Raw genomic sequence first — 27,299 nt, forward strand, 5'->3', positions numbered from 1 at the left:
GGCTCTAAATATTTCCACATGGGAGTAGGAGCAAAAGGCAAAGGCAGTGAGTTTCTAAGGAAGGGAAGTGCTTGGAAGGCAGCAGCAACTTAGAAGAATGCAGACGCCCTTCATGCAGGCATCCTGCAGCGGCTTTCCGCAGGCAGTGTGGATGCAGGCTGGTCCCAGGTAAGCTTGAGCCAAAATGGAACCATCTGTAACAGACTGCCAAAGCAGTCTAAAAATACCAAAATATTCCATGCAAATGGTTCCAAAAGTTTATTGAGTATTTAACTTACAAAAATCATATCCCTATGAGGTGTTCTAGGCAAAATTGGCTAAAATAAACTGCATAGAAAACCCAACCCTATAGTAATGCAAATACAACACGGAAATGAGACCATGAGAAGGAAAAGAAATACAGAATCATGACGCGCACATGACATTCATTGAGGATTGTCCCAACCATCCAAGAACGGGTTCAACGCGATGCCTTCTCCCTAGTTACATTATACGTCTGACCATTTTATACAGGACTTCTGTATTCCCTTGGCCCAAATTCTTTCTTAGTTACTGCACCGGTTCTGCCATTCCCATTTGGATCAGAAGGTGGAAACAGACAGTACATACACTGAACACGTGCGCTATTAGATGCAATTTGCTATCTTTGGTAGGGACCCTAAATCTGCAGTGAAGTCACTTTCTAGAAGGACAAGTTCAGTTTTGGCAAAGAACAGGTTTAATTCTGGTATTCAGTAGAACACTACAGGAAGTTTGCGTTGACCACAGGAAAGTGGAGCTGTCTCTTGTAAGGTTTCATTTATATGGGGTTTAAACCTAATTATTTGTATTAACATTCCTTGACTCAAATATGGTTGCATAAAAAGTCATTACTGCACAGCACTGCCTTTAAGAGCAAAGGATGTATTGCACGCAGCATTTCCATCCTGCCTTTTTCCCCTGCTTAAAGCAACGAGGCTGCTCCTGCAGGTGCTCACACAGATTTGGATGCCAGTTTCCCTCACTGAGTGTCTCAGCACTTGTATAGGAACTTTTCCAAGCCCTCCTGGGAAAGAGGAGGGTGAAACCAAAACACAAAGTAAAGGAATTTGGGATAATCAGTGCTAGAGTGTTTGCAGCCCTCCTCTGGGATCACACGAACAGGAGGAGCAGGAAAACACTAATAATACAAATCAATGTAAAAGCCAAGGAACTTCACTTTAAAAGAGAAGGAAAAAGTAACCAGACTGTTTCCTTCCTAACGTTAATATTCCATAAATATCGGACAGGTTTTGATTAACTGCCAGTAGCTGCAAATTTCAAGCATTCTCTTTGCTTTGTCAAGCACTATCTGGAAAAGAAAAGAAAATATGCACCTGCTCAGTCCTCCCCACTCCTCCATAGTGGGAAATGCAAATAACCTGCATAGCCATGACCTCCTTAGCTGAAAACATTTAGTGGAAGACTAACCTAGACTTAAACACTAAGTAAATCTGCTCACTTATGAGTAAAACATGCACTATTACAACAGACGGCTAGCTGTCCTCCAAAGGCTTTTTATGACAATTGCTAATTTGGCAGAGAGATGTTCCAAATGCATGAAAATCATTTTTAGAGCCTTAGTGAAGAACATGGCAGTTACAATATATTAGCGATTTCTGTGGCATAAACATCTTAAAAAGCATCAGCAAAGTATTAAATATAAAAGCAATATGTAAATACCCCTCCGTCCTCAGAAAAGCATCATGATTTGTAGTGTATTAAGTCAGATTTATTGACTGGGGAATTAAGGCATAACCAGGAGACAGGAGGCTTCATTGTCTCAGCTCCACATAGTTGGCAGGGAACAACCCATAGCGGCCTTTGCAGACCCCCCTCCACCAGCCATCGTCGATCATTTCTATGTTGGTGATGATGTCATCTGGGTCAAAGGAGATCTCATCATCACCCGCTGCAGAGAGAGGGGAAGAGGCTCAGTATTCACACAGGGCAGCTCACCTACCAACCCACCACTAATCACACCACAGACACCCCTCACCTTCTCCTCTCCTGTCAAAGATGCTTCCCCATCCTCTGGCAGGATGGTTCTTGCCTACTGCAGTTTAAGTGCATTTCTAACTTAGAATCATAGAATAGTCAGGGTTGGAAAGGACCTCAAGATCATCCAGTTCCAACCCCCCTGCCATGGACAGGGACATCTCACACTAAACCATCCCACTCAAGGCTTCATCCAACCTGGCCTTGAACACTGCCAGGGATGGAGCACTCACAACCTCCCTGGGCAACCCATTCCAGTGTCTCACCACCCTAACAGGAAAGAATTTCCTCCTTATCTCCAATCTAAACTTCCCCTGTTTAAGTTTGAACCCGTTACCCCTTGTCCTGTCACTACAGTCCCTGATGAAGAGTCCATCCCCAGCATCCCTATAGGCCCCCTTCAGGTACTGGAAGGCTGCTCTGAGGTCTCCACGCAACCTTCTCTTCTCCAGGCTGAACAGCCCCAACTTCCTCAGCCTGTCTTCATACGGGAGGTGCTCCAGTCCCCTGATCATCCTCGTGGCCTCCTCTGGACTTGTTCCAGCAGTTCCATGCCCTTTTTATGTTGAGGACACCAGAACTGCACACAATACTCCAGGTGGGGTCTCACAAGAGCAGAGTAGAGGGGCAGGATCACCTCCTTCGCCCTGCTGGTCACGCTCCTTTTGATGCAGCCCAGGATACGGTTGGCTTTCTGGGCTGCGAGCGCACACTGAAGCCGGCTCATGTTCATTTTCTCATCGACCAGCACCCCCAAGTCCTTCTCCGCAGGGCCGCTCTGAATCTCTTCTTTGCCCAACCTGTAGCCGTGCCTGGGATTCGGAATCCATCAGTCACGATCTGCAGCACTCCTGTCTGCCCAGGGCTTAATGGAGTGCTAACAGTTGGTTAAAAGAGCTTTTGAGAACTCCCACTCTTTCAGACACAGTGCTTAGTAGCTTTCAGAAGCAGCTCAGTATTATTGCTCAATCACTAAATCTTCACAGCTTTATCTCATACATTACTACAAGAGGTGACAAGCTGGGGGTTGGAACTGGATGATCTTAAAGTCCTTTCCAACCCCAACTCTTCTATGATTGGCAAAGGAAAAATCCAGACTTATCTGTGCAGAACAAAGTTTTCAAAGAGAAGGTTAAAACCAAGAGCTTTGCTTACCAGCTTGATAATCGTAAAGGGCTATGGCTGTAATCCCAAGTTCATTTTCATATTCATCATAAGCATTTTCTTCTAGAGAGAGAGACAGGAGAAAAATTAACAGCATGAAGCACACTACCTGTCACCTGGAGTTCTTTCCTGTGGTGCTCCTCCTTTAATTCTACTGCCATCCCCCATAGGAAGGAGCGAATAAATGATGCAGGTTTGAAACATGCTGATACTCCTTCTGAAATGGACTTTTTCCCTAAATCACACACAAAGCCTGAAGGAAGCGTTCCCAAGTAGGTATTCAATAGGGTATAAAATAGACATGATCAGCCTTATAACGCTTTTGTAAGTGTGACAGAACAGCCACTGAGCTCAAGATCACTGAGTAAGAGACTATTTAATACCAGTTAAGCCAGCATGGAGCAGGGGAGAAAGGGGCCTGTTTAAAATTCACAGGTTTTGGTACCAGAGCAAACAGATTCATTCTTCACACCTCATTTGGTAGCCAGAAGAGGTGAGAAAAACAGGAATTTGAAAGAACCTTTATTCTTGCAGTTGCAATTACTTTTGGACATCCTCACTCCACTCCATTAAAGGCACAGCGCACATCACATCCATTTTAGAGTCCAGGAAGTGCTGACAGTGTTGTGCTTGGCAGGCCAGCACACGTTTTCTCTCTGCTTTCTTCACAAGCTGAGCTGCGTTGCATAGGGGGGCAATGGTAACCACTTCTGAAGTTCTTTTTGAACTGATACCCTAGGGAGCACCAGAATCACTGCACCATCATCTCCCAAGTTAAGTAATTTCAACCTTGCTCCAGCTGCACCTTCATTTCCTAATTAAAGTTTGCTGGTGGAGAATCTAAGTCTCATCAGACTGAGACTTCAGAGAACTAGGACAGCGTCCTGTCAGCACGATGATTCATTAAGTCACTGCACACGGGAGTAATCGTTATCTTAAGAGGTTTAATATCAGAAATAGACACTCTACCTGCTTGGTAATGCTCTCCTGCCCCTGCCACTTCATAGACGGTCTCTGGTTCGTATTCTGCCTCTCGCTGACTCACAGCTTCCTGGTAGTCTGACTCTGCAGCTTTGTAGCTGGGCTCTGGCTCACGTGCAGCTGAATACGTGGTGCTGTTGTAAGCAGGCTCTGCTTCATAGGAAACTGCGTCCTGCAGAAATACACGTGAGATTTGTCAAGGGTGTGTAAACAGGTTCCTACGCTTAGGATTAAAAAGCCAGTACTGGAAATGATTCTAACCTCATAGACTGGGCTTGAGGGTGCCTTCTGCTCAGCAGGCTGCGTGGCAGGAGATGCTGGTGGAGTTTGTTTTTTGGCTTTAGCTTGTTCCTAAATTGAAGAGAGAGAAAAACTTCATTGCAGTTTAATCACTGATGTCATGACTCTGAAGAAGAAACAAGTAAGGAAGACGACAGCCAGCCTATGCTGCAATAAACTGATGCAAACAGGCAGCAAAGAGGGCTGGACTGGCTGGACCATTAGACCTGCCTGAAGGTTTAGTGTTGCTGGACAGTAAAGCCTCAGAAATACAGCAAAGAAGAGAAAGTGCAGAAACAAACCCTGTGCAGTATGTACACATGCACGTGTTTAAAAATGCTCTGAGGCACTTTTCCATAGGAGCTGCAGGGTTTCTGTGTCCAATAGATTCATTCTGTTCATTCTGCTAGGCCTCATGTTCCATTTTAGCATAAGTTTAGAGAACTTGAAGCCCACGTGTTCTAATTGTACAACTGATCTATTACCTTTGATGAGAAACGATCCTGCAAGCTCTTGCAGGTCTGCAAAACACCTCCAAGGCAAAGGACTGAACAGCTCAGACAAACCTAGGTCCTAAATACCGACAATGAGAGATTCAAACATTCAGAAGAGCTCTATGCAGGAGAAATAAAACCAGTATCGCTACTGTATTCTATAACATGGATCTGAATCAAGTGTTCTCTGTCACTCAGGCTGTTCATGCTGTGCCATCCCACCTGTGAATCAAAGGGCAAGTCCACAGTCATCATTAGAAAGCCATTCATTAGGAAGCCAGGATCCCATAGCACAAGAAGTGCAACACAGCTTGCATGATTTAGAAGACTTCAGAAAAATCAGCTATTTTCTTTTGCCTTTCTTTCTATACCATAGGGGATAAGAAAACTGTGGATCTAGTGCCCAAGTTTCTTCTTTACTGTAGTAAAAGAAGAGAGAATACGTGTTATGAGAGACTGTGCACTTCAGTCGTTTCGGTCCGTCAAGCTGTAACTCCCCAGAGGACTCTCAGGATAAACTGTGGTCCAGGGATGAAGGGATAGGACTCTGCTACAAAACATTTCTTCCTTCCCTCTGTTTGGCACAGCTCAGGGAAAACAAAACAAAGAAAGCAAGCAAAGTGGGTCTTGAGAACAGAGCCAGCTTTGAAGACAATTCAAAGCTCAGTGCTGTCCTTCCTGGAAACAGTCAGTCCGGATGCAAACAGTGCTCCCCCCACTTTCAACTCCTGTGCTACAGCACAAAAAGCACCAGCAAAGTGTTTCTTAGAAGTCAAACCTGAGTTTGGGGACAAGCTAAATAGCAAATAATCAGTGTCAAACATGGCAACAGCTCGAGTAATTTGTCCTAGGAAATGGGTCTCTGAAATCCAGACTACAGCTTAGGATAGGCACAGAGTAACTGCCCTGAAACATGTAAACTGTGTGGTCCCCCTTCAGGCTGGGTTTCTTCCTCACTGAAATGCTCCATGGGAATGAGCATCCTGCTTTGTTCCCTAAGGTAGCAGAGGCTGGCTAAATCATGAGGCACCTGTCAATTCAAACCAGCAGCTAAAGAGCTCCCTGAACACCGTTTGACGGTGTGACATATGTGAAAAGCAAGAGAAAAAGGATCACCAGTAAACAGGGCTCTTGAAGGAACGCAGCCCATATGTACTTTCCCATTGTGGGAGCATGTATGCCCACACGCTTTCTTGAAGTAAGAAAGCTTTCTGTTTCTACAAGGAAGTTCACTTAAGTCAAAGTCCATCCCCACCGTTTACAGTAACTGTGGACAGTGTGGCTTACATCCCTCCCCTTTTCCTGCTCAGCTTGTGAGTGAGGGCAGTGCAGCCAGTGCCATTTTAGTTTCCCCTTAAACTCGTTCTCCCTCCCTCCCTGCAGTATCACACAATTAAGCATGGAGATGCTCAGGCTGGAAGAACATTAATCATCTGGTTATGGTGGAATTTAAATACCAGTTTTGGGGAAAATATCAATGTGTCCAGGCAACAGAGTTTGATGAAGCACAAGAAAAAAATCAAGCATAATGGTGTGAATTTAACCCACACTTACAGCAAAATAACAGTAAAGAAAGTAAGCCATTTCTGAGACAGAACTTGGGGGGGAAAGACATAACAGTTCAATGACTCATGAGAACCTGTGTTACTACATTTAAACCCTTCTGGAAAACTGTTTCCTCAGCAGGAGGAAAGCTCAATGAAAAAATGAAGTAGGTAAAAAAAAAGCCTAAATTCACCCAAAATGAATGGCAAGAGAGCTAATGGAGAAGCTGAACCTCTTCCTCCACTCAGCCCAGACTACAAACCCATGCAACAGAAGGGAATGCTAAGCAGAAAGCCTGGTTACTTACAGTACCAAAATGGACAGGCCACGCTGGGACAATGAGAGCTAACAGGATGATGCACTGGCACATAGCTGCTACTCCTTGTGAAAACACAACTGTGGTGCAATGAAGTCACACAGTATTGCAGAATATACTGACAGCCCTACTTGTCAAGACAGAGCAAACATAAAAAGCATGCCCTGGAGACATGGCCATCACACGAAGTACCTCTTTGCATCTTGAGGAACATCAGCCTGCTTATAGCAAAGGTGGAGAGCAAAAAACAGACATGAAGAACAGAAAAGATCGGTACGAGCTATCAGAGTTGCCACCTGCCCTAGGAAAGAGACACTTCCATGAAGCAGTAGCCAAGAGGTGAAGCACTGAGTTAAGATAAAGTATCCTGCAACAAGAGAACTCGTACCACCTGAGACTCGATAGTGAGTCCAGTTTTCTGCTTCAGAACACTGTAAGACCCATGTGTTCAAGGATAGACTGGTTACAGGGACTGGTCTTTTGCAGAATCCCCCAGAAACAGCCAGATCAAAGCAAGGAAGTAACAGTCCTTGGCTGAGGAATGCTGCCTTATCAACTACCATCAGCATCCTCCAGGTGACCTGAGAAGCTCCAGAAAGGCTGAGAAGTCCTAAAGACACCAGACACTTGTCTAAGAACAAAGCAGAAGTAGTGATGCTGGAATGGAGTTACTGCCAGGTACAAATACAAACCTCAGAGAAAATAAATGAAAGAGCAGAATGAATGCTGAGAAAGCCCACCTTCCCTTGGGCCTGATGTTTCTTAGCAAGTCTCAGAAGTAACTGGAAGCAAGAGCAAGAAAGGGATCTCCTGGGTGCAGAACAGCCTTATTAACAATGCAATACTTGTGATATCCATCAGCCTGTATCATGGTTCTTCCTTATTTGGAGCCCTGTAAAAGTATCTGCTAAATTAAATCCTGCAATGATAACAGTGCTGTTTGCTGTAAGTCACAAGTCTTAATGCTATCCACACCCAATGTGCTAACAGAAGAAAATGAGTGTCAAGAAGAGGGAGATCTCCTGAAGGAGTGGATCTGCACTTTCAAGAGCAACGTACACCTCAAGGCTGTCTCCAGCTTGTGTCAAAAAAGACTTATTTGTTCCCATTTTTCATCACCCCATAGGACAGCCCCCGGAGCTGAGGGACTACAGCTCTTCCATTAGTATTGCAGTCTTGGTGGCAAGGACAAGGACTGAAGAGGATGTGGAGTAAAACATCACTTTGTTAGAGAAGCAGCTAGCTGCTAGACCTAGATACTGGCAATGTGTTAAGCCTAAACACACTGCAACATGCTGTACATGAAAAGTGGACAGTACTTCTGGAGCAGAGACAGCCTGGCAGCAGCTAGAGGAGTTATGGGGCTTCCAGCTGAACAGCTACACCAGAAGAAAGTGGTGACACATGCTGATAGCATTTTGCTGTGGCTCTGAGTGAGCAAGTGCTGAAGCATTCGACTGTTCTCAGCTGAAAAGCTCCCAGAGCAACTGCACAGACTGGATGCATTCCAGCTTTACTGCTCTGAGGAGAGGGGAACCAAGAGATTCTCCTCAAGGCAAAGGATCAGCTTTTCTCTGTGTGCTGGAGGATAGTGCCAGTGCTAAGAATGACACAGGGCAGTCCCAAGTTGACTAAGGCTCAGAGTAGCACCCCTGAGCAGGCTCGATGACCTTATCCAATAGAAAAGACTGAATTCTCAACTTCAGCTCTCTCCTCCTCTCCTAGCTTTAAGATGCTGTGTTAAAGGTGTAACAGGACAGTAACAAAACCCAATGGTTAGGGTATTAAAATTTCACCATGTCCACAGGGATGAAAGGCAGCATTAGAAGAAAATACTGATATACAAAGATGAACTCCCGTTCATCTTGTGATATATGCATGCAGTGAGCATATGGCTTCAAGATGTACTGTGTGAGCATAAGGCAAAAGAGGTGATAAGCTGAAAGAAAAAAAACCAAAGCATCTGTCACTTTAGATGGAGAGACTTGATTTATCCTATAAAGCTAGAATGTCCCAGATAAGTTTCAGATCAGAGCTAGGTTACCACAACCCTACCATGCATTTAATTCTTCCTACTTGTAAAACAAACTATTTACATAAAGTCTAAACTTGCGATGAATTAGACCATACTGATGGAATGGGATGAACACCAGAACCCTAACATTCCATAGCAGCATCCCACTAAGAGGAAGTATCTGCCACGTCTGAGAAACCAGTCGTTGGGTCTGTCCCATTTGTTGTCAGGCAAAGGACCAAACGAGTCTGAGAAACCATCTGACAGTCTTTCCTGGATTCCAGATGTCTTATGAAGGATGTTGAGACAAATTCATATGCAAGAAGATGTATCAGTGGGGCCTGCAGTAGGTGGGCTACACTGGCTCTAACAATGAAAGATACTTTGGGTGAAAAATAAAAACAAAGGAGGAGAAAGAGAGAGGTAAGAAAGAAAGAAATGGGAAAACTCCCCTACAGCCAGCCAGGAAGAGCAATAACAAGAGTCCCAGACAAGCACTCTCCTCTGGAAGGGTCTCTTCAGCATAGCAAGTGGCAATGAAGATGCTGATGAGGCTCACCACTTTTCCTGTGCATCTCCTTAAGTACTATGTGCTTTCAGTAAGGACCTGCTCAATCTCCCTACTGGTTATTTCTGCTTGGGACACTATTAGACGAGTTGTAGCATTCTGTCTTGTTATCAGTGTTTTATAGTCTCGAAGCACACGTATGGCTAAGAAGCATTTATTCAGAATTTAAAGGACTGTCTCCTTTTGTGTCCTATGCTTACTCTTCTCTAGTATAAACAAATGTATGTAGAACAAGAAAAGACGGGGAAAAGAGGGACTACTCTTAATGCCAGCATCAATTGCTTCCCACAGTATCAGTGTTTACTAGTATGAGGCAATGAGATCAGAGTAACAGCATGGGACTGCAAGGGAAACTGCCACAGAGGCTCTGGACAAACAGTGCTGCAGCATCTTGTGTGAAAGGTCACACAGCTGCAGACAGAGGCCCTCAGGATTACTGATAAGGCACCTCAGGCATTGTGTAACAAAAGAAATGAACATGACACAAAGGGTGAGTTACTATTAACACAAGAGTCCTCCCATCTCAGCAGCGGAGTTTCACCAAATATGCAAATCCTATAAAGCAGCTAAGATGTAGGTTCTGACTAAGCATTTCCTGCAATTATTTTGCTTCTGAATAACACAAAAAAATCACAAAGCTTTTAACCATGCCAATGCTGAACTAAGATTCTTAATTCCCAAACTAACATTCAGTTAACACTTGGAAGGTTATTTTCCCTAATCTCATGGGCATGTGCTATACCAATGGGTGATACCACCTCCATCTTCCACAATACTGGCTCCAAAAAACTAGCATTACCAACCAGAACCATGGTATTAAACTACTTGAACAAGCACCCTTATGGGACCACATGTCTCTTCCCCTTATGAGCTCCTCTGTGCCCATGTGCTGTGTACCAAAAGGCACAGCACGAAAAGGTCAGACTGCAAATGCTAGTGGTCAAGATGAGCTTACATATTTTGGGATAGGCCTAATAACAATGTATATAAATAATGTTCCTCTATCACCCTATCTGATATATATATGGTGCATGCTGATAGATGGCTGGAGTTGCAAACAGGTAAAGCACAGGTACAAACACAGGAAAAACAAAGAACTTTAAGGTCTGGCTGGAAAAAGGGAAGCATCTTTCCTTAAAAGATTCTTTTTTCTCCCAGCACTGCATTGAAACACACAAAACACGCCACTCAAATGGGATTTGAATCCTACTGACCTCCAGTTTCCTTCGAGCCTCTTCCTGTTCTTGTTTTTCTCTGGCCATTCTTTGGGCTCTCTCAGCTTCTGCCTTCCTTCGGTCTTCCTGCTCTTTTTCCTTGGCAAGGTTTTCAAAGTTAGCTCGGATGCTGCTTGTTTTATTAGCAACTGTTAACATTAAATGAAAGTCAAATGTTAAGGTTCTAAATAAAGGTAGCCTGGAACGAGCTTTTCTTACAAATTTCTAGTAAGATACATTGAACATGTTTCTGCTTTTCTACTCTCTGAGCTCACAGCCCATTTGGGAAAGTCCTTTTATCCCTCTTCTATGCCAGTGATATTCCAGGCTTTTGAACATTATTACCTCCAAAGAAAGGATTTAGGGCTATTGCCTTACCAGCTTCTATTGGCTTGGTCTTCTGATAAGTTGATGCTGGTTTCTCAATATCTTCAAAAGTCACTGCATTCTGTCAGTAAGGAGAGAAAGAGTACATTAAAACACACAAATTCATAAAGACATTCAGACAGCTTCAGTCTGTGACATTTTATTGTGATATTGCCCCTGGTTTTCAGAACACCGAAATAAAATCAGGAAGAATCAAAACTTGACAAATGGAATAATCCTTTCTGTAAATTGAACTACAGAAGACTTAATCTCCAGGGTCAGGTTTAAACATATTCAGATCCTATTAATTAAAAAACAAATGTAGCTTATGAACAGGTGACTCATCAAAACTAAAAATGAGTCAATGTCCTAAGCATTTATTGTGTAGCTGTTGGTGTTCTAATCCACATTGTGCAGGATTTTCATCAAGGTAAAACCATCCAGTCTCCTTAAGGAAGCAGATACTGTTAAAACAATATTGTATTTGAGAACAGTATCAAAACAGGAGGGGTTTTTAAATGAATGGTCTTGAGTCCTGAAGGCACAAATGAGAAGATCCTACAGACTGTCAAACTCCGCTACTTTCTCACTTTTAAATGTCCTATGTAAAGCTGAGAGTAAATTTATTCAGTAGATAAATCTCAGTGAGGACTTTTTCATGGATGGGTAGAAGGGGAGTATCAGCTGCCCTTTTACTGTTATACAATACTAAACCAAATTATCCTAAAGAGAAAGTTCCTGATAATCAAAGTGGGCAAAGTTGGTAGGTAAAAGACACCTATTTTAAGCAGTTCACTAGAAGCATATCCTCAAGATATAAGGCATCAGCTACATGTTAGAAGACATGACTGAAATTGTGGAATTAATGTATTTTCTCATTATTTCATACAAATTTTATTATTCTTTCATTTCCATGCTTCAATTTTCACTACTTATTTATATACACTACACCAATGTACACACAGACGTGTGTATAAACTGGCATCAGTGCTGTGTGTATAAACTGGCTTTTTAAAGATTTAGAAAAGCACAGAACTCTACTATTAGATTGGAGGAGTATCCAGAAATTGGGAGCTGAGCACTACAGACCTGACCAGACTATACTGTATCACTGCAGACTATTTGTCATGGCTCTTTTAAACAACTTACCTTATCCATCCGATCTTTCTGGACTCCATACTTCCCACCAAATCCTTTTGCATAATCTAAAAATCAGGATAAAAGGGTCAGAGCAGGGACTTTGTTACCCCTCCCATCTTTCCGCCAAATGCAAATAGCCATTTCAAATGCAAATAAATAGCCATTTCAGCTGCATGCAGAGGTACAGTGACAGCCGCCAAAGAAAATGCAACCTGGTTTTAGATGCAGAAAGGATACACAAGAGCCTTCAGGTACACCAGCAGATGACAGATTGTGGGCCACATGCATTCTCTGAGTAAACATTAAGCTGAGGATTGATAAGGTATCAAGCAAGGAATAAGGGATGAGCCCTTCTAATACATCACTTCTGTAACACAGCCCTTCACAGCACCAATTCTTAGCCCTCTGCAGTAACCATATAACCTAAGCAATTTTGCATTGCTCAAAGGAGCGCTATCCAGTCTTCGGTGACCACAGAGGTGGTGTTTTTTTCTCTTTAATATGGTAAATTCTACGAATGACAGGCAAATACAATAAATTTCTCATTCTAGTGGATTTGGTAGTGATACCCAACTGATGGATGTTAAAGTCACTGGTAATAACTCCTGTTCTAACATGGAAAGGGGCAATTCCACAGGACAGCACAAGCCTGCAACAACTCACAACCACAGAAATGGGGTGGCCATGCTATTCCGTACCACCCATCAGCTGCACACTCTTCTGCTCATTTGATGCTGACTACAGCACTTGTTATACTCCAAAATCAGTGGCATTAACAACAAAAACAAGTGCCCCAAAAATAGCTTTCTGCTCTTTGTAGTGAGTTAGTACTAAGAGAAATGTCTGATGAGCATCAGAACCAGCACAACAAAAGCAGAAAGAGTGTGCGGCTGGAAAAACACCTTCCTGGTGGCAGTGAGCTGTAGGAATGTGCCCTTAGACTCTGTAGATGCACAGGCTTTCCTATACATCCCTAAATATAATTACTCCTTCTTCTCTTAGCCCCAAAACGACTTGGGTCCAGCTATTATTTGGGCTCTCCTAAGGCACATCTGATGGTGTATTTGTGTTGCTATAGCACAGAAAAATACTATCAGAATGAACAACCTCATTTTCTTCAGCTTGGTATGTATTTTTCAGCCAGAATAAATGTACTAAACTTACATTTTCCTGATCCAGACTTCTCACTTTAAGATAACGGAAAACCAGGAATTCATGGTTTGTACCCCAACTATTTCACAATGAATAAAGAGAGCATGAATAAAGAGCATTTGCTCACCCAAGAAGCACAAACATTCCCTATTTCTTGTTTTAATGACTACAATCATTTTTAAATGATCTTGCCATAACTCATTGCTTGTTATTGGTTACATCCATGGCCCTTAGCTGAGTATTTTCCCCACCAATTTTTAAGGGCAAAACTTCACATTTACTCTAAAACTGGTCAGCATGATGCCATTAACATCATGATACTAATAATGTTATTATTGTATTGTATGTATAGCTATTAAATAAATGCATATTATAGAGCTTTTAACTAAACATTGGCTATCTCTCCTGAAAATAGGCTTGCTTTATGTAACACTGTAAGAGTGAAACGGAAGAACATTGCCAGATCATGTGGGAACAGAAGCGCAAGAAAGTGTCTGCACGTTACTAGCACCAATCTACTCAGAGAACTATTTAAGACTGTGTAAGAAGTGGCTGCACTGTTAAGAGAGTAACAAGTGAAAACGGTGCCTTGTTGAGATTCATGCTTGGCTAGTTTCTCCTTGTAATCAAACCCCACAGCAGATGGGTCCTGCCTTTCTGTCTGTACACCAAATTTCCCTCCGAAGCCACTCTTATAGTCTGAAAAAGCCACATGACACTCAAAGTTTTGCAGTATTTTCAATTACCAATCATTTTGAATGGTGAAAAAATCATCTCAATATACTTTTGTAAGAGGAAATTCAAAAGAAGTTTCCATTTGAGATTAGGAAGAGGTCAACATGATTTATCAGACCCTAGCCAGAACACCATTCTGAAGTCACAGAATAAAGCACTTCTTCACATTGTTCATAGATACTGCATAATGCACTTGTATTTAATCGACATTACAAACACAAATACACACACATAATACGTTCACAAGAACGAAACAACATACAAAAGGATACAAGAGACTAAAATGTGTGGTTATCATCAGTGTGCTTAGTATTTGTACACTAGAGATCTGACTTTCAAAGAGATGATAAGATAGGGTAGAGAGACCATCCTCCAGATATTCCTACACAGCATTGTTTAACAGAAGAGGAATAATGCTGCTTCTGCACAGCTTGAGCTAAGAGTTATGACCATTCCCAAATGCTGCCTTAGAAGAGCCCTTAGAAGAGCCATTATAATATATGGTATAAAATGAAGGCACAAACAGGGAGGAGGCCTTCAGGTAACCCTCCTGGATAAATCTGAGGATCACTTTTAACTTCTTTAATTGAAAAACAAACCAATTAATTTTGTTTCTTTAAGTTGCGGGTGGTGATAGGCAGAGGGCTGGGGAGCAACTTCTGCTCTGGGTACCTGCATTCCACAGGAACAGGTACCTCAACTGGCAATGAGAAAGGACAGCTTCAGATATTAGATTACCCCTGCATAAAACCAGGGGTACATATAACAGAAACTAGAAAAGGAAGATTATTTGTGGAAAGTACAAAGAAATTGTTAATGTGTGGTTTGAACAACTCAAAAAACAATCCAGGCTACCTGCAAACTCACAAAGCTTCTCCAGTGAGAATTTATTACTGGAGTGATAAATCTGGAGAAGTCAGAGCTTCTGGGGACTCAGATGCGTTAAACCTGCTTTGCAGACACCAGTACACCCAACACACAGCAACCATTCAAACACAGAAAAAGGAGACCCGTGTCAGCTACTGTGGCCAAAGATACCACAGGAGGAGGGTTCACACAGGGGAGAAATGTCAAAATGAGGGAAGTCAGAAAGAAAGGCAAGGAATTGTGAACTGATATACCTATCTGGGATTCGTGCAGCTGCACTTTCTCCTGGTGATCCCAGCCAAGTGCACATTTGTCTTGTCTGTCTGTCTGCACACCAAACTTGCCTCCAAACCCCTTTACATAATCTGTATGCATGAAGTTTCAGAAAACATTATTGCAGTTTATGACTGTAAAGAGTATTTCATAAAAAACGACACAGTAAAATGTTATGGGGTAAGTTGCCCTGTCATTAATGATAGTATCTTTCCCCCTTCCCCTCCCTGCTACGCTGTCTCAGCAGAGGGGTAGGATACCCATTCAGTAACTCTGGGATCACGGAGCAAGGAAGCACCACAAATCCAGTGCAGGTTACAGCACACAGACTCAATAGTATTTAAAGATGTGAAGAGTCTGATGCACCTCCTACCTAAAGCCACATGTAGAGCACAGATACAGAAATAATGAAGGACTTGATACCTCTTCTGAAAACCACAGATCTGCAATTACACATTTATTTCAGTAACATCCCTATAGACATGAAGTCCTTTGGAAATGTGCTTGTGAAACACACAGGGACAGTTTACAATGCCTTCCTTTTCATTAAAGGGGAACAAAAATCTGCATAGACAAAGGGCAAACACACATTTACCACAAAAAAACCCACCCTAACCAAAGTATTTATCCCAAGTTTAAAAGGCTGCTTGATTTGAACTAGTATTTTGAAATAAAATAATAAAAACTTTGTGATTCATGTTTTATCCATTTTGCCTTGATATTCAAAGGCAACAGCACTTTCGTCCACTTTGTCCTTGTCAACACCATATTTACCACCAAAGCCCTTGGAATAATCTAGAGATAAGGGTGAAGAATTTTGTTTGTAAGCGTTCAATAACAAAGCATTACCTTGAAAAATTGTGATAATCAGACCTGCTAACATTACATCCTGTATTAAATGAAGAATTGATATCCCCATTTAATGTTGACTCCAGACATTTAATCATAAATACTTCAGAATTCTTTCACTCTTCAGGATGGCAAATAAAACAGCATCATGTGGAGTTTAACTGCTTGGCAGTATCAGCAATTCTGCTATTTGATTCCTTGATAGAATTCTTTAGACACTTAGAGCAAAGCGAACGTCAAAACCAATGTCAGCAACAGCCTGGATGCTCCTAAACACCCCCTTGTACTCTTTGGCATTTCTAGAGTGTAAATGCTTCTTTGAGATAAAAAGATATGGCAAAAGTGTCACAATTTTTCAATTAAATGGTCAATTTTTGATCAGACTTGCCTAGAAACCTCAGTAGCAACACAATAATAACAACTCTAAATCTGATAAATGCTTCCAAAGTAAGAGCAGTTGGCTCATCACTTAAAAGCAGTCAAATCCTGTGGTTTAGGTTTCTTTTTTAGAAGTTAAAAGTTTTCAGCAACATCGACTTTATTCAGTGTTAACTTTCAGCAGGGTATGAGTTCAACAGATGTAAAAAATCCTAGTATTTTACAACACTGCCTTATCATACAACACTGCCTTATCATGACTGTCTACTACATCAGAGGATGAGCCCACTACTACATGTGTCTACTCGCCCTTCTGTGGCTCATGTTTTACCCCGTAATCAAACCCCACTGCACTATTGTCCACTCTGTCAGCCTGTACTCCGTATTTTGCACCAAAACCACTTGAGCAGTCTGCATTGAGAGTAAAAATAAAATTATGAAGCTTTTAACAGAACCATAACAGCAATTGAGGGGAAAAAAGTTCTTTCAAAATGAAATACTGCTCTTTAGCATGCAAAATAAAGTTTAAACACAGAAAATAAGATGGGCAACAGCCCTATAGTTTATGATGGTTCCTCTTAAATCTACTCCTTATTTCCAACAGGGTGCAATACACTAAAGAACAACTCCCAGTCTTCCTAAAATGATCCTCACTTCCTTGATCCTCACTTGTAAAAGACAAGTAAGACTCATGATGACAATCATGATGATGCTATTTCCTTGTCTCAAAACCTCATCAACTCAGGAAATAGCCCTGAAATTCAGTTTTTCATCATGTTTTCCTCCCAACCCCCTCAACATTTGATTCATTGAGAACATCACTAAACAACTGCCTCACTAAACAAGGTCTTTTCCCAAACAGTAGAAGAGTAGAGATCTGTTCTACTATTTACAAAATACATGTGTCTACAGAGATGACCACCTCACCACTTTACCTCTTTGGGAGGCATGCTTCTCGGTTTTGCCCTGATATTCAAATCCAACAGCTGACTGGAAGAGAAATAAAATTGCATGACAAAAAGTTAGACACGAGTAGAAAAACTGCATGCACTTCAGTGGACACAAAACAGGAAGCTCCTCTGTCTTTCCATACTGCTCTGACCTCCTTGATCACGAGCATAAATACCTACTTAACTTCAGGCCATATTCATTTGTATGATCATTTAGTAGATTTTCCTTTCAACTCATCTCCATTTCCCATTAGGGCCTTCTTCTATCTTGCCTTAAACAATTATTTATATCCATAAAAGTCAGTGTTAGTTTACTGCTAAACTTCAAATACAGCAGGAAGAGCAGACCAGCATTTTAAGGTATTGGAATTTTTCAGCTGTACATATAAAATGAGAAACTTAACTATTGTGAGTATGGCTGTATATGAAATGGAATTGCTTACCTGGTCAACTCTGTCAGTTTGCACTCCAAACTTGCCACCAAACCCTTTCACCAAATCCACTTGGGAGCAATGCTTAGAAAGTTTGGCTTGATATTCGTGTCCAACAGCTGACTAAAAACAAATGGAAAGTTCAGAAACAGCCAGCAGTTCTACATAGTTCTGCATGGAAGAGAAAACACTGCACCATGTAACCTGAGGATAAGCTTTGTTACAAATACGCATCGCTGCCAGTGTTCTTGTTGAAACTAACTTCCCTGGAAATGGCTACTCTCTTGAGAGGTCTTTGAGACCATCACCATACTACCAATACAGCCCAGGCAATGCAGTGTCAAGAAACAGTCTGACAGCAGTGACTGCATTTCATAAAGACTGCTTTAAATTCTGCATTTTTATTTTGAAAGCACAGGAATGATAAACAAGAAAGATACAGACAGAATCCTGATGGTGTTCATGCAGAACCTGAAGTAAGGATTAGTCCCAGATAGTAGACTGTATCCAAATACAACTACAGCTAGGTTTTCCATTGACATACTTTTAAGGAAGGGCTCTGATCATAAATCAAATTTAGGCATCTTCTCTGTATACATTCTCCTCACTTGCAAAATGGTATCTCAGCATGAAGTGGTGCTTCTATGTTAAGGCAGAGCTCCCCGTGCCAAAGGCATCCCAGCACCACAGTCTCCAGTTTGAGCCTGTCCCTGGAACTCAAGCTGAACACTGCAAGCTGAGGCACAGTTACATCACACTGTGACTGGCTTCAGGTAAGACACAGGGATGTGTAATTACACACCTGCAAGTACATCCAGATAGCATTTGCTAGTGTTACTTTAATCTAGTGCTAGGACACCCTTCTAGATCCTGGGACTGATGCTAGAGCCAAGCACCCTGAGGGGGGCATAACACAGCAAAAGTGCTTTTCTTGTCCAGTGCCAAAAGGGAGTTCTGGCTAGAGCAACTTGCAATTTGCCACTTTAACATTTGAGTCTCAAATGCATATAATTACTACTGTCAGAGGCAGAAAGAGAAGAGTCTATAACTTGCCACACACAGCCGTGATCAGATGGAGAGGCTGCACCCTGTGACAATCACCTCCCATGACTCAACACCACCACCCGCCCCATTCAAGGCAGTCAGCATCTGCATCTGCAGCAGGGAGCTCTCCAAGCAGCTGCCCCAAGTTCTGACCCCTGAGGAGCAAGAAACTGTCTTCTACCAGCACCAGACAGCTGGACCAAGATGAATTCATTTGAGGACACAAGGTGTCTAGTAAGTAACTTGCCTTTTACAGTATTTACAGGGAACATTCCCAGCACTCAGGAAAGCAAAACATTACCACACATAATGGGTGAAGTAATTACCAAGTAAGAGAACAAGGATAACAATAATAGGACACTACCTTAGCTTACAAGCAATATAAAAGCTCCTTTATTTTCCTGACTGAAACAGTCATACTCTTGTTCATTTTGCAGGTGTTCTGTAGCAGAATAACTGTTAAATGTCACAGAAAAGACTCCTGTTTCCCATTACATTTGTGAAAGACATAAAGCTCTGAAAATTCTGGGGTTTACGTGACCTCTCTTTTGCTGTATCAGCTGAGGTGGGGGAGGTTTAAGCATGTTGTTTTCTTTATGTGGTACCAGAACTCTGAATTTAAAATACCAAACATTACCACAAACTCCTTTTTGGAAAAGAAATGGAAACTATTTTTCTTAGAAATCTGTATTTCAGAGTAATCTGCACTCAGAATTCCTCAGCACAATACCGTGCTACATTTTAAATCAGTTATGGAGGTCTGCTATACAGAATGATGTAACTGCACAGAGGAACAGATACCTGTGAAGGAGAGATCTCAATGAGGAGGTTTTAGAATTGCAGCTATAAGAAAGCTTTATTAAAACCATAATTTATGAACATCTCCTGCCACCAGCATCACTCAGGAGAAGGATAAAGTGCTGATGCTAGGAGCTACACAGGACTAATGACTGAATGTGCTCAGCAATTCCTTTCCCAGATTCAAAGGTTAGACTAGCCTGTTTCACTGAGAATTATACAGCAATTTACTCTGGAATATGGGAATCCAGCAAAAACTTAAAGCTACCAAATTCCTACAAACCCAGAAAGTAAATTAAATCAAATCATTCTTGTTCAGGAAACAGTCTGGCTCTTATTTTAAGAGTACATGAAAGAAACTAGCCAGAAGTTGGTATGCCTGTCCAACTATCACATGGCTAACAGAATTACCTTAAGAATTATCATTTCTTCTGTTAATAGAGTGTAACTTCAACTGCCATCAAGTCCTTATGTAAAACGTTACCAACAATGACTTTTTTAAAATACAATGATTAGCTGTCACTGTTGACAGTTTACCACTGCTGCCCACCCTTTTCTTCATTCTCTAGCACAGAACTGAAACTAAACTGGATTTATTCATGCATTAAGTACTTTGTTAATTTCAAAATATACATTTAGAAACTTAAATCTTGACTCCAGGGGAATCCACTCAGGACATAAGCATGCAGACTTGCTCTAAAGACAGAGCAAGCATCAAAACAAAAATGTGGGCCTCTTGTGCATCCCAGAACTTCTCATCATCCACATATGCCTAATTTGCCACCTGAAATACTTGTTCCTGATGCTTCAAGTGCTTTAGTTCGGTTATTTATGTAAGAGCACCTTGATTTATCTGGGAAACAGAACATGATGGCCTGACAGAATTGGGTAGTAGTGGTTACAAGTGTGCTTGATAGAGCACTGCAAGAGTGCTGCATCAAAATGAGCCACCACTGCATATAGCTTATGCCATGATCTCAGCTCCTGCATCCCTGAAACCACTAGTGAAGCTGGAACAATTTTGCACCTTCACCAAGCTTACCTTACATATGTAGTTGTGCTGGCCACAAGCAAAGTGAGGCAAGACTTACAACATTGTCCCAAGGAAGCATTCATACTTACTTTATCCATGCGATCTTGTTCAACGCCAAATTTCCCTCCATAGCCATGGGAAGCTTTTGGTCCTGTTTCAAGCTCTTTCTCTTTGAGATTCTGGTGTTCTTGGAATACATTCTCTCTCAGCTCATGAATACTTTAAAGACAGATAATTAAGGAGCAAGTTTTACTACGAAAGTTTCAGAAGATAACTTCAAAAAAGATGCAAAATAAAAAGATGTTAAAAATATCTTAATTAAAGTTGGACAACTTGTATTTTTCAAGCCCTTCTCGCTTTATCAATGCGCAAAACACTTCATGATATTCTGAGCAACAGAATTTATTCTTAGAATCACAGAATGGTTTGGGTTGGAAAGGACCTTAAGATCACCCAGTTCCAACCCCCTTGCCATTGGCCCAGACACCTCACACCAGACAAGGTTGCCTTTTTGGACAGTTTTTCTAGTGAAAAACATTGGGCTTAAGACTGAAGGGTATTTTGCTATTTGAACAACCAACTACTTAGAATTCCTGTGTGCCTGAAACATGTTTTCTTCTCATATCCTCATTCAAGTTCTTTCCAACACTTTTTATTTAGATGACAACTTTTCAGAATAGGGATCATCTCTTATCAGACAGTCCCTATGGTAACGGGACTCTGATTCTAACTAAGCATTCTGGACACAGCTGTAATATAAAAGAAGGATAGAAGGAGACATGCCCCTTCTCTTCCCCAAATGCTCCCTTGCAACATGCAGGAATTGAACTTACTTTAGGGTAGCACAAGCTACATATGAGAAGATGCAGCCAAGGCAGTAAACTGCACCTTTAAACACTTCCCACTGGCGTTTAAAGCTTCCTCAGGTGGAATTCAGCCAGTAAGCATCCCCACTGCACTCCAAGTAGGGCGGAATAACATTGATCCCTGAAGTAACCCACTTAGTTCAGTCACTTCCCCTTAACAACACTGATGACATTTATTCTTAGCTTTATACCACGAGGGTTGCTGCCCCAGAAATACACAAGCAAACCCAAAATGAACGTCACAACCACAGATTTCCTAAAACTGCTTTAAAGTTGAGTCTCAGATACTTCTCATAAGAAGCACAAGACTCAGAAGATGGATCATTTCTGTCTCACACAGCCCTCCCTGACGCACTCATTTGCTTTTATGCCAGAGGGCTCAGTTTGTCACTCTGCCAGTATTTTTATGAGTTCGATAGCAGTTTTAAGGGACCAAATGTACCCTCAAAGTACCAAACTGGAGCTGCTCAGATCACCCGACAGAAACCTCTCTCCTGGCACTATTGGCCCTGGCCCCAAACCAGGACAAAGAAGCCTTCCAGACATAAAGAGGCAGGAAAAATAACATTTCCAGTTACAAAGAAAGATTTAAGAGGCCCTACACCAAATTCCTGATCTTCATTTCAGATCTGAAGACACAGACACATTTGAAAGACCAGCAATCTGGCAAATAATCTTCTACAGAGAGTCTTGTTTAATTATGAAGATACAAGTAACTGAGAACACGAGTTGATTAAAAGTCACCTGGGATTGTGACTATTAATAAATTGAAAAAGAGAGCTGCTTTACTTGATGTGCTCTTGATGGCCAGATCCTTTCACAGTTTTAGCCCCCCAGCGCTGTTCTTTCTCACTCACATCATTCTGCAAAAGACACACATAAAGAAGTGTTAAAACCCCAAAGACATTACTAAGTTATCTGTGCTTGAGAGTTCACAACAGAAGCCTTCAGCAGTCAGACACATCAGAGAGTCAGGACAGCAGCTACTACCACCCTCACTTCTCTTCTGCCACAAGCCCCGTGCTTTGTCCCCTGCTGAAATGCACAGAGCAGACATTCAAGCCCCAAGAGGCTACTGCTTCTTGATGCAAACCTCTTCCATAGAGACTTCCCTGCAGTACCCAGCCAAGACAAGGTAGTTTTGTTAATCACCCACAAGCACAAACTGCTAATTCCTTGTCTTGAGGCATATGTTCCTATCAGTTTATTTTGCTGAGATACAGTCCCCACCCTGAAGAATTCCTCTTTAACACATCATGTTATGCACTTCTGCTGAATGAATCAGTAACATTCAGTAATAAAAAGCCATACCACAAAATCAGGATCCGTCTCCCAGTCATCAGTTCCGTCAACCTGGTTGATACAAACAGCGAGGCCTGCAGTAGCCTTCCACATCTGCAACACCATCAGAACAAGCTCTGTCACGCTCCAGTCACATGTCAACTCTGTTTACATTATGTATAAAGCTGATGGAGAGGCAATCCAAGCTTCCCAATGAAGGATGTTATTTAAACACACAAACAGAAGCTACATTTGCAGTGAAAGTCAATTTGACCACTGGGTCTCAAACTGGTTTGAAAACCCCTTTTAGTTTTCCTACTGCAAGAAGCTTAGGAGCAATCACTGACATGATTTCGAAGAGAACAAGGAAGCCTTTCCTTGCTCAAATTAACATGCATCTTCATTCACCGCACTGAAAGATTCCTCTTCAAACAGCTCTCCAAACCAACATCCACTTCCAAAGACTGCTGCTAATTCTAGGCCCTATGCATATATTTAAGGTGTAGGAATTGGCTTTTTTCCCCAGCCATTAGCAATGATAAGCATGATACCGTTCATTAGGCAGCATAGCCTACGTTATATTACATTATACCTACCCAACCTCATTGCATAATGAGTTTCAGCATTATGAAAGAAATCCAAAGAACTGTGAGAATTTGCATGCAACCTAGACATTAGTCCACCTGCCTGGAACAACCAAGTTACCGTGTTTCTCAGATAACCCCTCGTGAAACCATACACAACCTCCTCATCTTGTCCAACTTTCAGGAGAAACAGAGGGTGAGTGCTGGAGCACTGACAGCGGGAAGCAAAACTCGTAACAAGGCAAGAAATAACATCTAGAAGCAACTCAACACTTTTTACCAGGCTAATTAATAACATTGGACATCTCACTTTCTGGAAACCTTATCCCCTGTGAAGTATCAAGTTGGACACTTTCAGTTAACTCTTTCGTGACTAGTGAGCAGAACAGATGACCTGCCAAGGGCTAGTGCTGTATATTACGGCCTTTATTCTAGGTAAGCCAAAACAAATGAACTCTAAAAAGCTTTCTCTTCATCCAGCTTTTCAGACACACAAGTTAGAGGAAGGATTTATCTTTTCTCATCACTATTCCACTACAGTTCAGTTCTTTAACATACCATCATTCTGTCTGCTTTCCCTTCTCTTTCTAATTAAAAAGAGATTATTGTGGATTATTTCATTCATAATATATGGATAATTCAATAGGTAGAATGAAAACTCTCTTTTCAATGCATAGCTAATAATCCATAGGTAAAGCGCACAGACAAAAATAAACCAGCCTGACAGAATGAGCTGATGAGCCACTTGTAAGGGGCATTTCAGGACTGGTAGCGAGAGCAACTGATAGTCAAACACCAAGGTAGCAAGTGAGAGAGTAGCCTGGAAGGCAGTTTTAAGAGTAGAGCAGACGATATCCTGATAAAGTAGTAGTACATTTCCCCTTATGCTTCTTCAGGTCTCCCATTTCCAAATTCCTATGGGAATTAAAGTATTAGCCTTTGTTATATTACTTAATACCCTGAAAACTTGTGAGATTGCAAGCTTGTAATACAAACTTTTGGAACACTGGCATTTTACCATTTTACTTAGAATATCCTGTCTCAAGCCTTCTCATCATATCTCAGGCTCTCCTGCCCTTTAGTTTGCCACATGGCCTTCACTATATCAAATCTCTCACAAAACTAAAGCGCTGGAAAGCAGAACCAAACCAGCTCAACAATGAAACTCAACGTGGGGTGCAAGTTCTACCTCTGTAATCAAACCTAAGAGGGATGGTTTGTACCCTTCCCCCTGTGCTCTACCATGCTGCATGCTCTCCAATTAACTTAGAAATGGAATTCAGGTGACAAGAGCTGAAGTGCAGGTGTGCACAGTTACTCTGTATTTGATGCAAAAGACAACCTGGTTTATACATTTACCTGATTACGTTTGCTTTACACGTTCAGCTGTGTTCATGCGTTCAAAAGAACAAAAGCTACATCTTCTAGATCTAGATGTATCTAGATCTAGATTTCTATGCTTCCCCCTCACGCTCTCACAAACAATAAGGAAAAAAGGATTTCACACGCATCCCCTTACAAAATCCAGAATCTAAAATCCTCCCTAAATTATGCACACGAACGCCAACATCTTTCCACACCTCAACCCTGCATTCTAATTACCAATGTTAATTACAAAAGGGAGCTAAGCCACTTAGTAACAAGGAATCCCAGTCAAGACCTCTCTGATTGCTGGTGGGGAGCTAACACGAATAAGCCTGGTTTCCGCAGCAGCTTGCTATTCCAGCATCTCTTGCAATGCAAAATGGGGAGAAATATGATCTCTTTATGAGTCACTGACTCACATGGTCGTATTTCTGAAGGAAAACACTACGGTTCAAAGTCATACTAAATATACGCTTTGTGTTTATCTGGCCGGCGCTGCCCCTCACCACTGTTATGACAAACCACCACCCTACCCCGTACCTTTAGCTCGGGAACTCCACTCTTCTCCGGGGCCTACGACAAACTCCTGAAGGAACAAAGGGAAATGCCAACGCTTTTAAGCCCAGACACAGCACTGCAGGCCAAGAGAACCCAGCACCAGCTTTAGGTCGACGCAAAGGCTCCATGGGGCACCTGGCAGTTATGCTGCACCCTTGGCTGTCATTCTTGGACGCTGAGGGAGACTGCTTTCCTTTCCGAGGGTGCAACAACCTCAGACCCGACTTTGCTGGCCATGGCGTAGCTTACCCCCTCACCAAGACCCCTAAGCCCTCCGCACACGGCTTTATCTTCTTTCAAGGGGGCTTTTTATCTCTAAGCAGCTTCACGGAGTTTAAAACAACGAAGGAAGAGCAGGCACGTACCCCCGGCTCGGCCCTTCCTCCTCCGCCCGCCTCACGGCCCCTCAGCGGACAAAGCCGCGTCCCGTCCCCCCCCCCCCCCCGCACCGACCCCACCCTGGCCGCCTCAGCCCTCTCCCGGCCCAACGAAGCCGCCCCGCCGGGCTCCCCGTCGCTCCGCACCCCCGGCACAAGGGGGTGTGCGGGCACGGCCCGGGGCCTCCCCGCTCCACCGGCCGCAAAGCGAGCCGGGGACCCCCGCGGCCCATCCCCGCCGCGCTTACGCTGCCGCCCGCTGCCACCTCCTCCCGCGGCCGCTGGTGCCCCTGGCTCCCCGCCGGTGCTTCCCGGGCTGGCGGCGGCGGCGGCTGCTGCAATTTCCGCTTCTCCCGAGCTCCCACTTCCTCTTCCCGCACGGCGGGGCGGCTCCAGGTGGGATGGGGACCCGCCCCGGCGTCCCTGTGACACCGCCCCGGCGGGGGCCGCGGCTGGGGCACGGCTGAGGGCCGTGGACGGGAAAGGAGATGAGAAGGGACAATATATATGCTTATAATATATATATTGTATATTTATAATGTATAATGTGTAATATCGATAATGCATCCTCTCCCTAGGTTTTAAAAGCGCTTTGTCCAAGCACTACATCAAAAATGCACCGTCAGCACTCTAAAAATGGCTACAGCAGATTGAGTACAGCTTGAAACGGGCTTTTTGGGCTCTTTTTAAAAATTAACACTTACTTTTGCACCATCATTGCAACTGCATCATCTTGAGGGATCTGGATCTGTCAGTGAACAAAAGATTCACATCTGACTGTTCCTGGGCTATCTAAACTGAACAGATGGTAAAGAGAAGCAAACAGGTTTTCAAATGCAGCTTTAACACTTTTGGAGGGGTTCTCCCACTGTTTTATTCCCAGGGAAACAGACCCCAAAGCCTGACATTCCTCGTGAAAAACATTACAAGTAAATACACAAATTCAAACAGCAATAATGGGTAAGAAACCCAGGCAAACAGTTCTCTAAGGTTTGGAGAGGGGAATCCAACTCACTAGTAATTCCCAGTCTTGGTGGGGCAGCTGCCTCCAGCCCCCTGAAGCCAAGCGTAGTCAGGTCACAGTGTAAATTGGCTGAATTAATGTATTTTTCTGCGTTAAGGATAGGGTAAATTGAGTATGGCATATTTAAAAGAAAAGGGTAAACTTAATTCTGCTAGAGAAGGCAGGATTAGAGAACCTCATTCCTTTTGGCATTACTTCTGGCTCTGGTGCTGTGGAGTCTTCCCCTGTCCCTCTGATTACAAGAAACACCAGCCACATTTAATGTATCACTTCTCAGCCATGCCATATAAACCCACAAAATGCTGCTACTTAAATGAGACTTAAACTGCCTTTTTGTCAAAAAATGACTTAAAAAATGAACTTGGTAAGATACAAAAGCTTATAAGCAGTGCACCTAAAGTACAACCATGACAATGGCATTACCAGGAAGTGAAAATTCATGTTTTTTTTAAAGGCAAAGCAACTCTTTCGTTTCAAGAAAAAGATCACCTCTCAAACATAACTGTGGGTCAATTCTTATTTACCTGAAAATTAACGCTGCTGCCCCTCCCTCCCAAGGTTAGGTCTACCCAGTTCACAGCTCACATTCTGCTTTGAACTATTTCACACGATCTCTGCTGAGTTTTGGCACAATAAA

The 27,299-nt window shown here is 42.5% G+C and overlaps 1 protein-coding gene across 4 annotated transcripts; it reads right to left on the reverse strand.

Annotated features, from left to right (window-relative positions):
* Positions 1-243: 243 nt before the first annotated feature.
* On the reverse strand, positions 244-26,018 carry CTTN (cortactin). 4 transcript variants are annotated; one of them, XM_065683609.1, is made up of 16 exons: positions 25,887-26,018; positions 25,244-25,289; positions 22,785-22,868; positions 22,263-22,336; positions 20,697-20,826; positions 17,745-17,855; positions 17,287-17,341; positions 15,106-15,216; positions 13,838-13,948; positions 12,107-12,162; positions 10,970-11,039; positions 10,592-10,740; positions 4,423-4,512; positions 4,150-4,333; positions 3,172-3,243; positions 244-1,930 (listed from the first exon to the last, which is right to left on the reverse strand). In XM_065683609.1, the coding sequence occupies exons 3-16, from the start codon at positions 22,866-22,868 to the stop codon at positions 1,794-1,796; spliced, it is 1,434 nt and encodes a 477-aa protein (XP_065539681.1). In that variant the 5' UTR covers positions 25,244-25,289; positions 25,887-26,018; the 3' UTR covers positions 244-1,793. The 4 variants fall into 4 exon arrangements, with proteins under 4 accessions (XP_065539681.1, XP_065539682.1, XP_065539683.1 ...); XM_065683610.1 differs by lacking the exon at positions 25,244-25,289; XM_065683611.1 differs by lacking the exon at positions 13,838-13,948 and having other exon boundaries at positions 25,887-26,017.
* Between the last annotated feature and the right edge of the window lie 1,281 nt (positions 26,019-27,299).

This window comes from Lathamus discolor, chromosome 6 (genome assembly GCF_037157495.1).
Source record: "Lathamus discolor isolate bLatDis1 chromosome 6, bLatDis1.hap1, whole genome shotgun sequence".
NCBI lineage: Eukaryota > Metazoa > Chordata > Aves > Psittaciformes > Psittacidae > Lathamus > Lathamus discolor.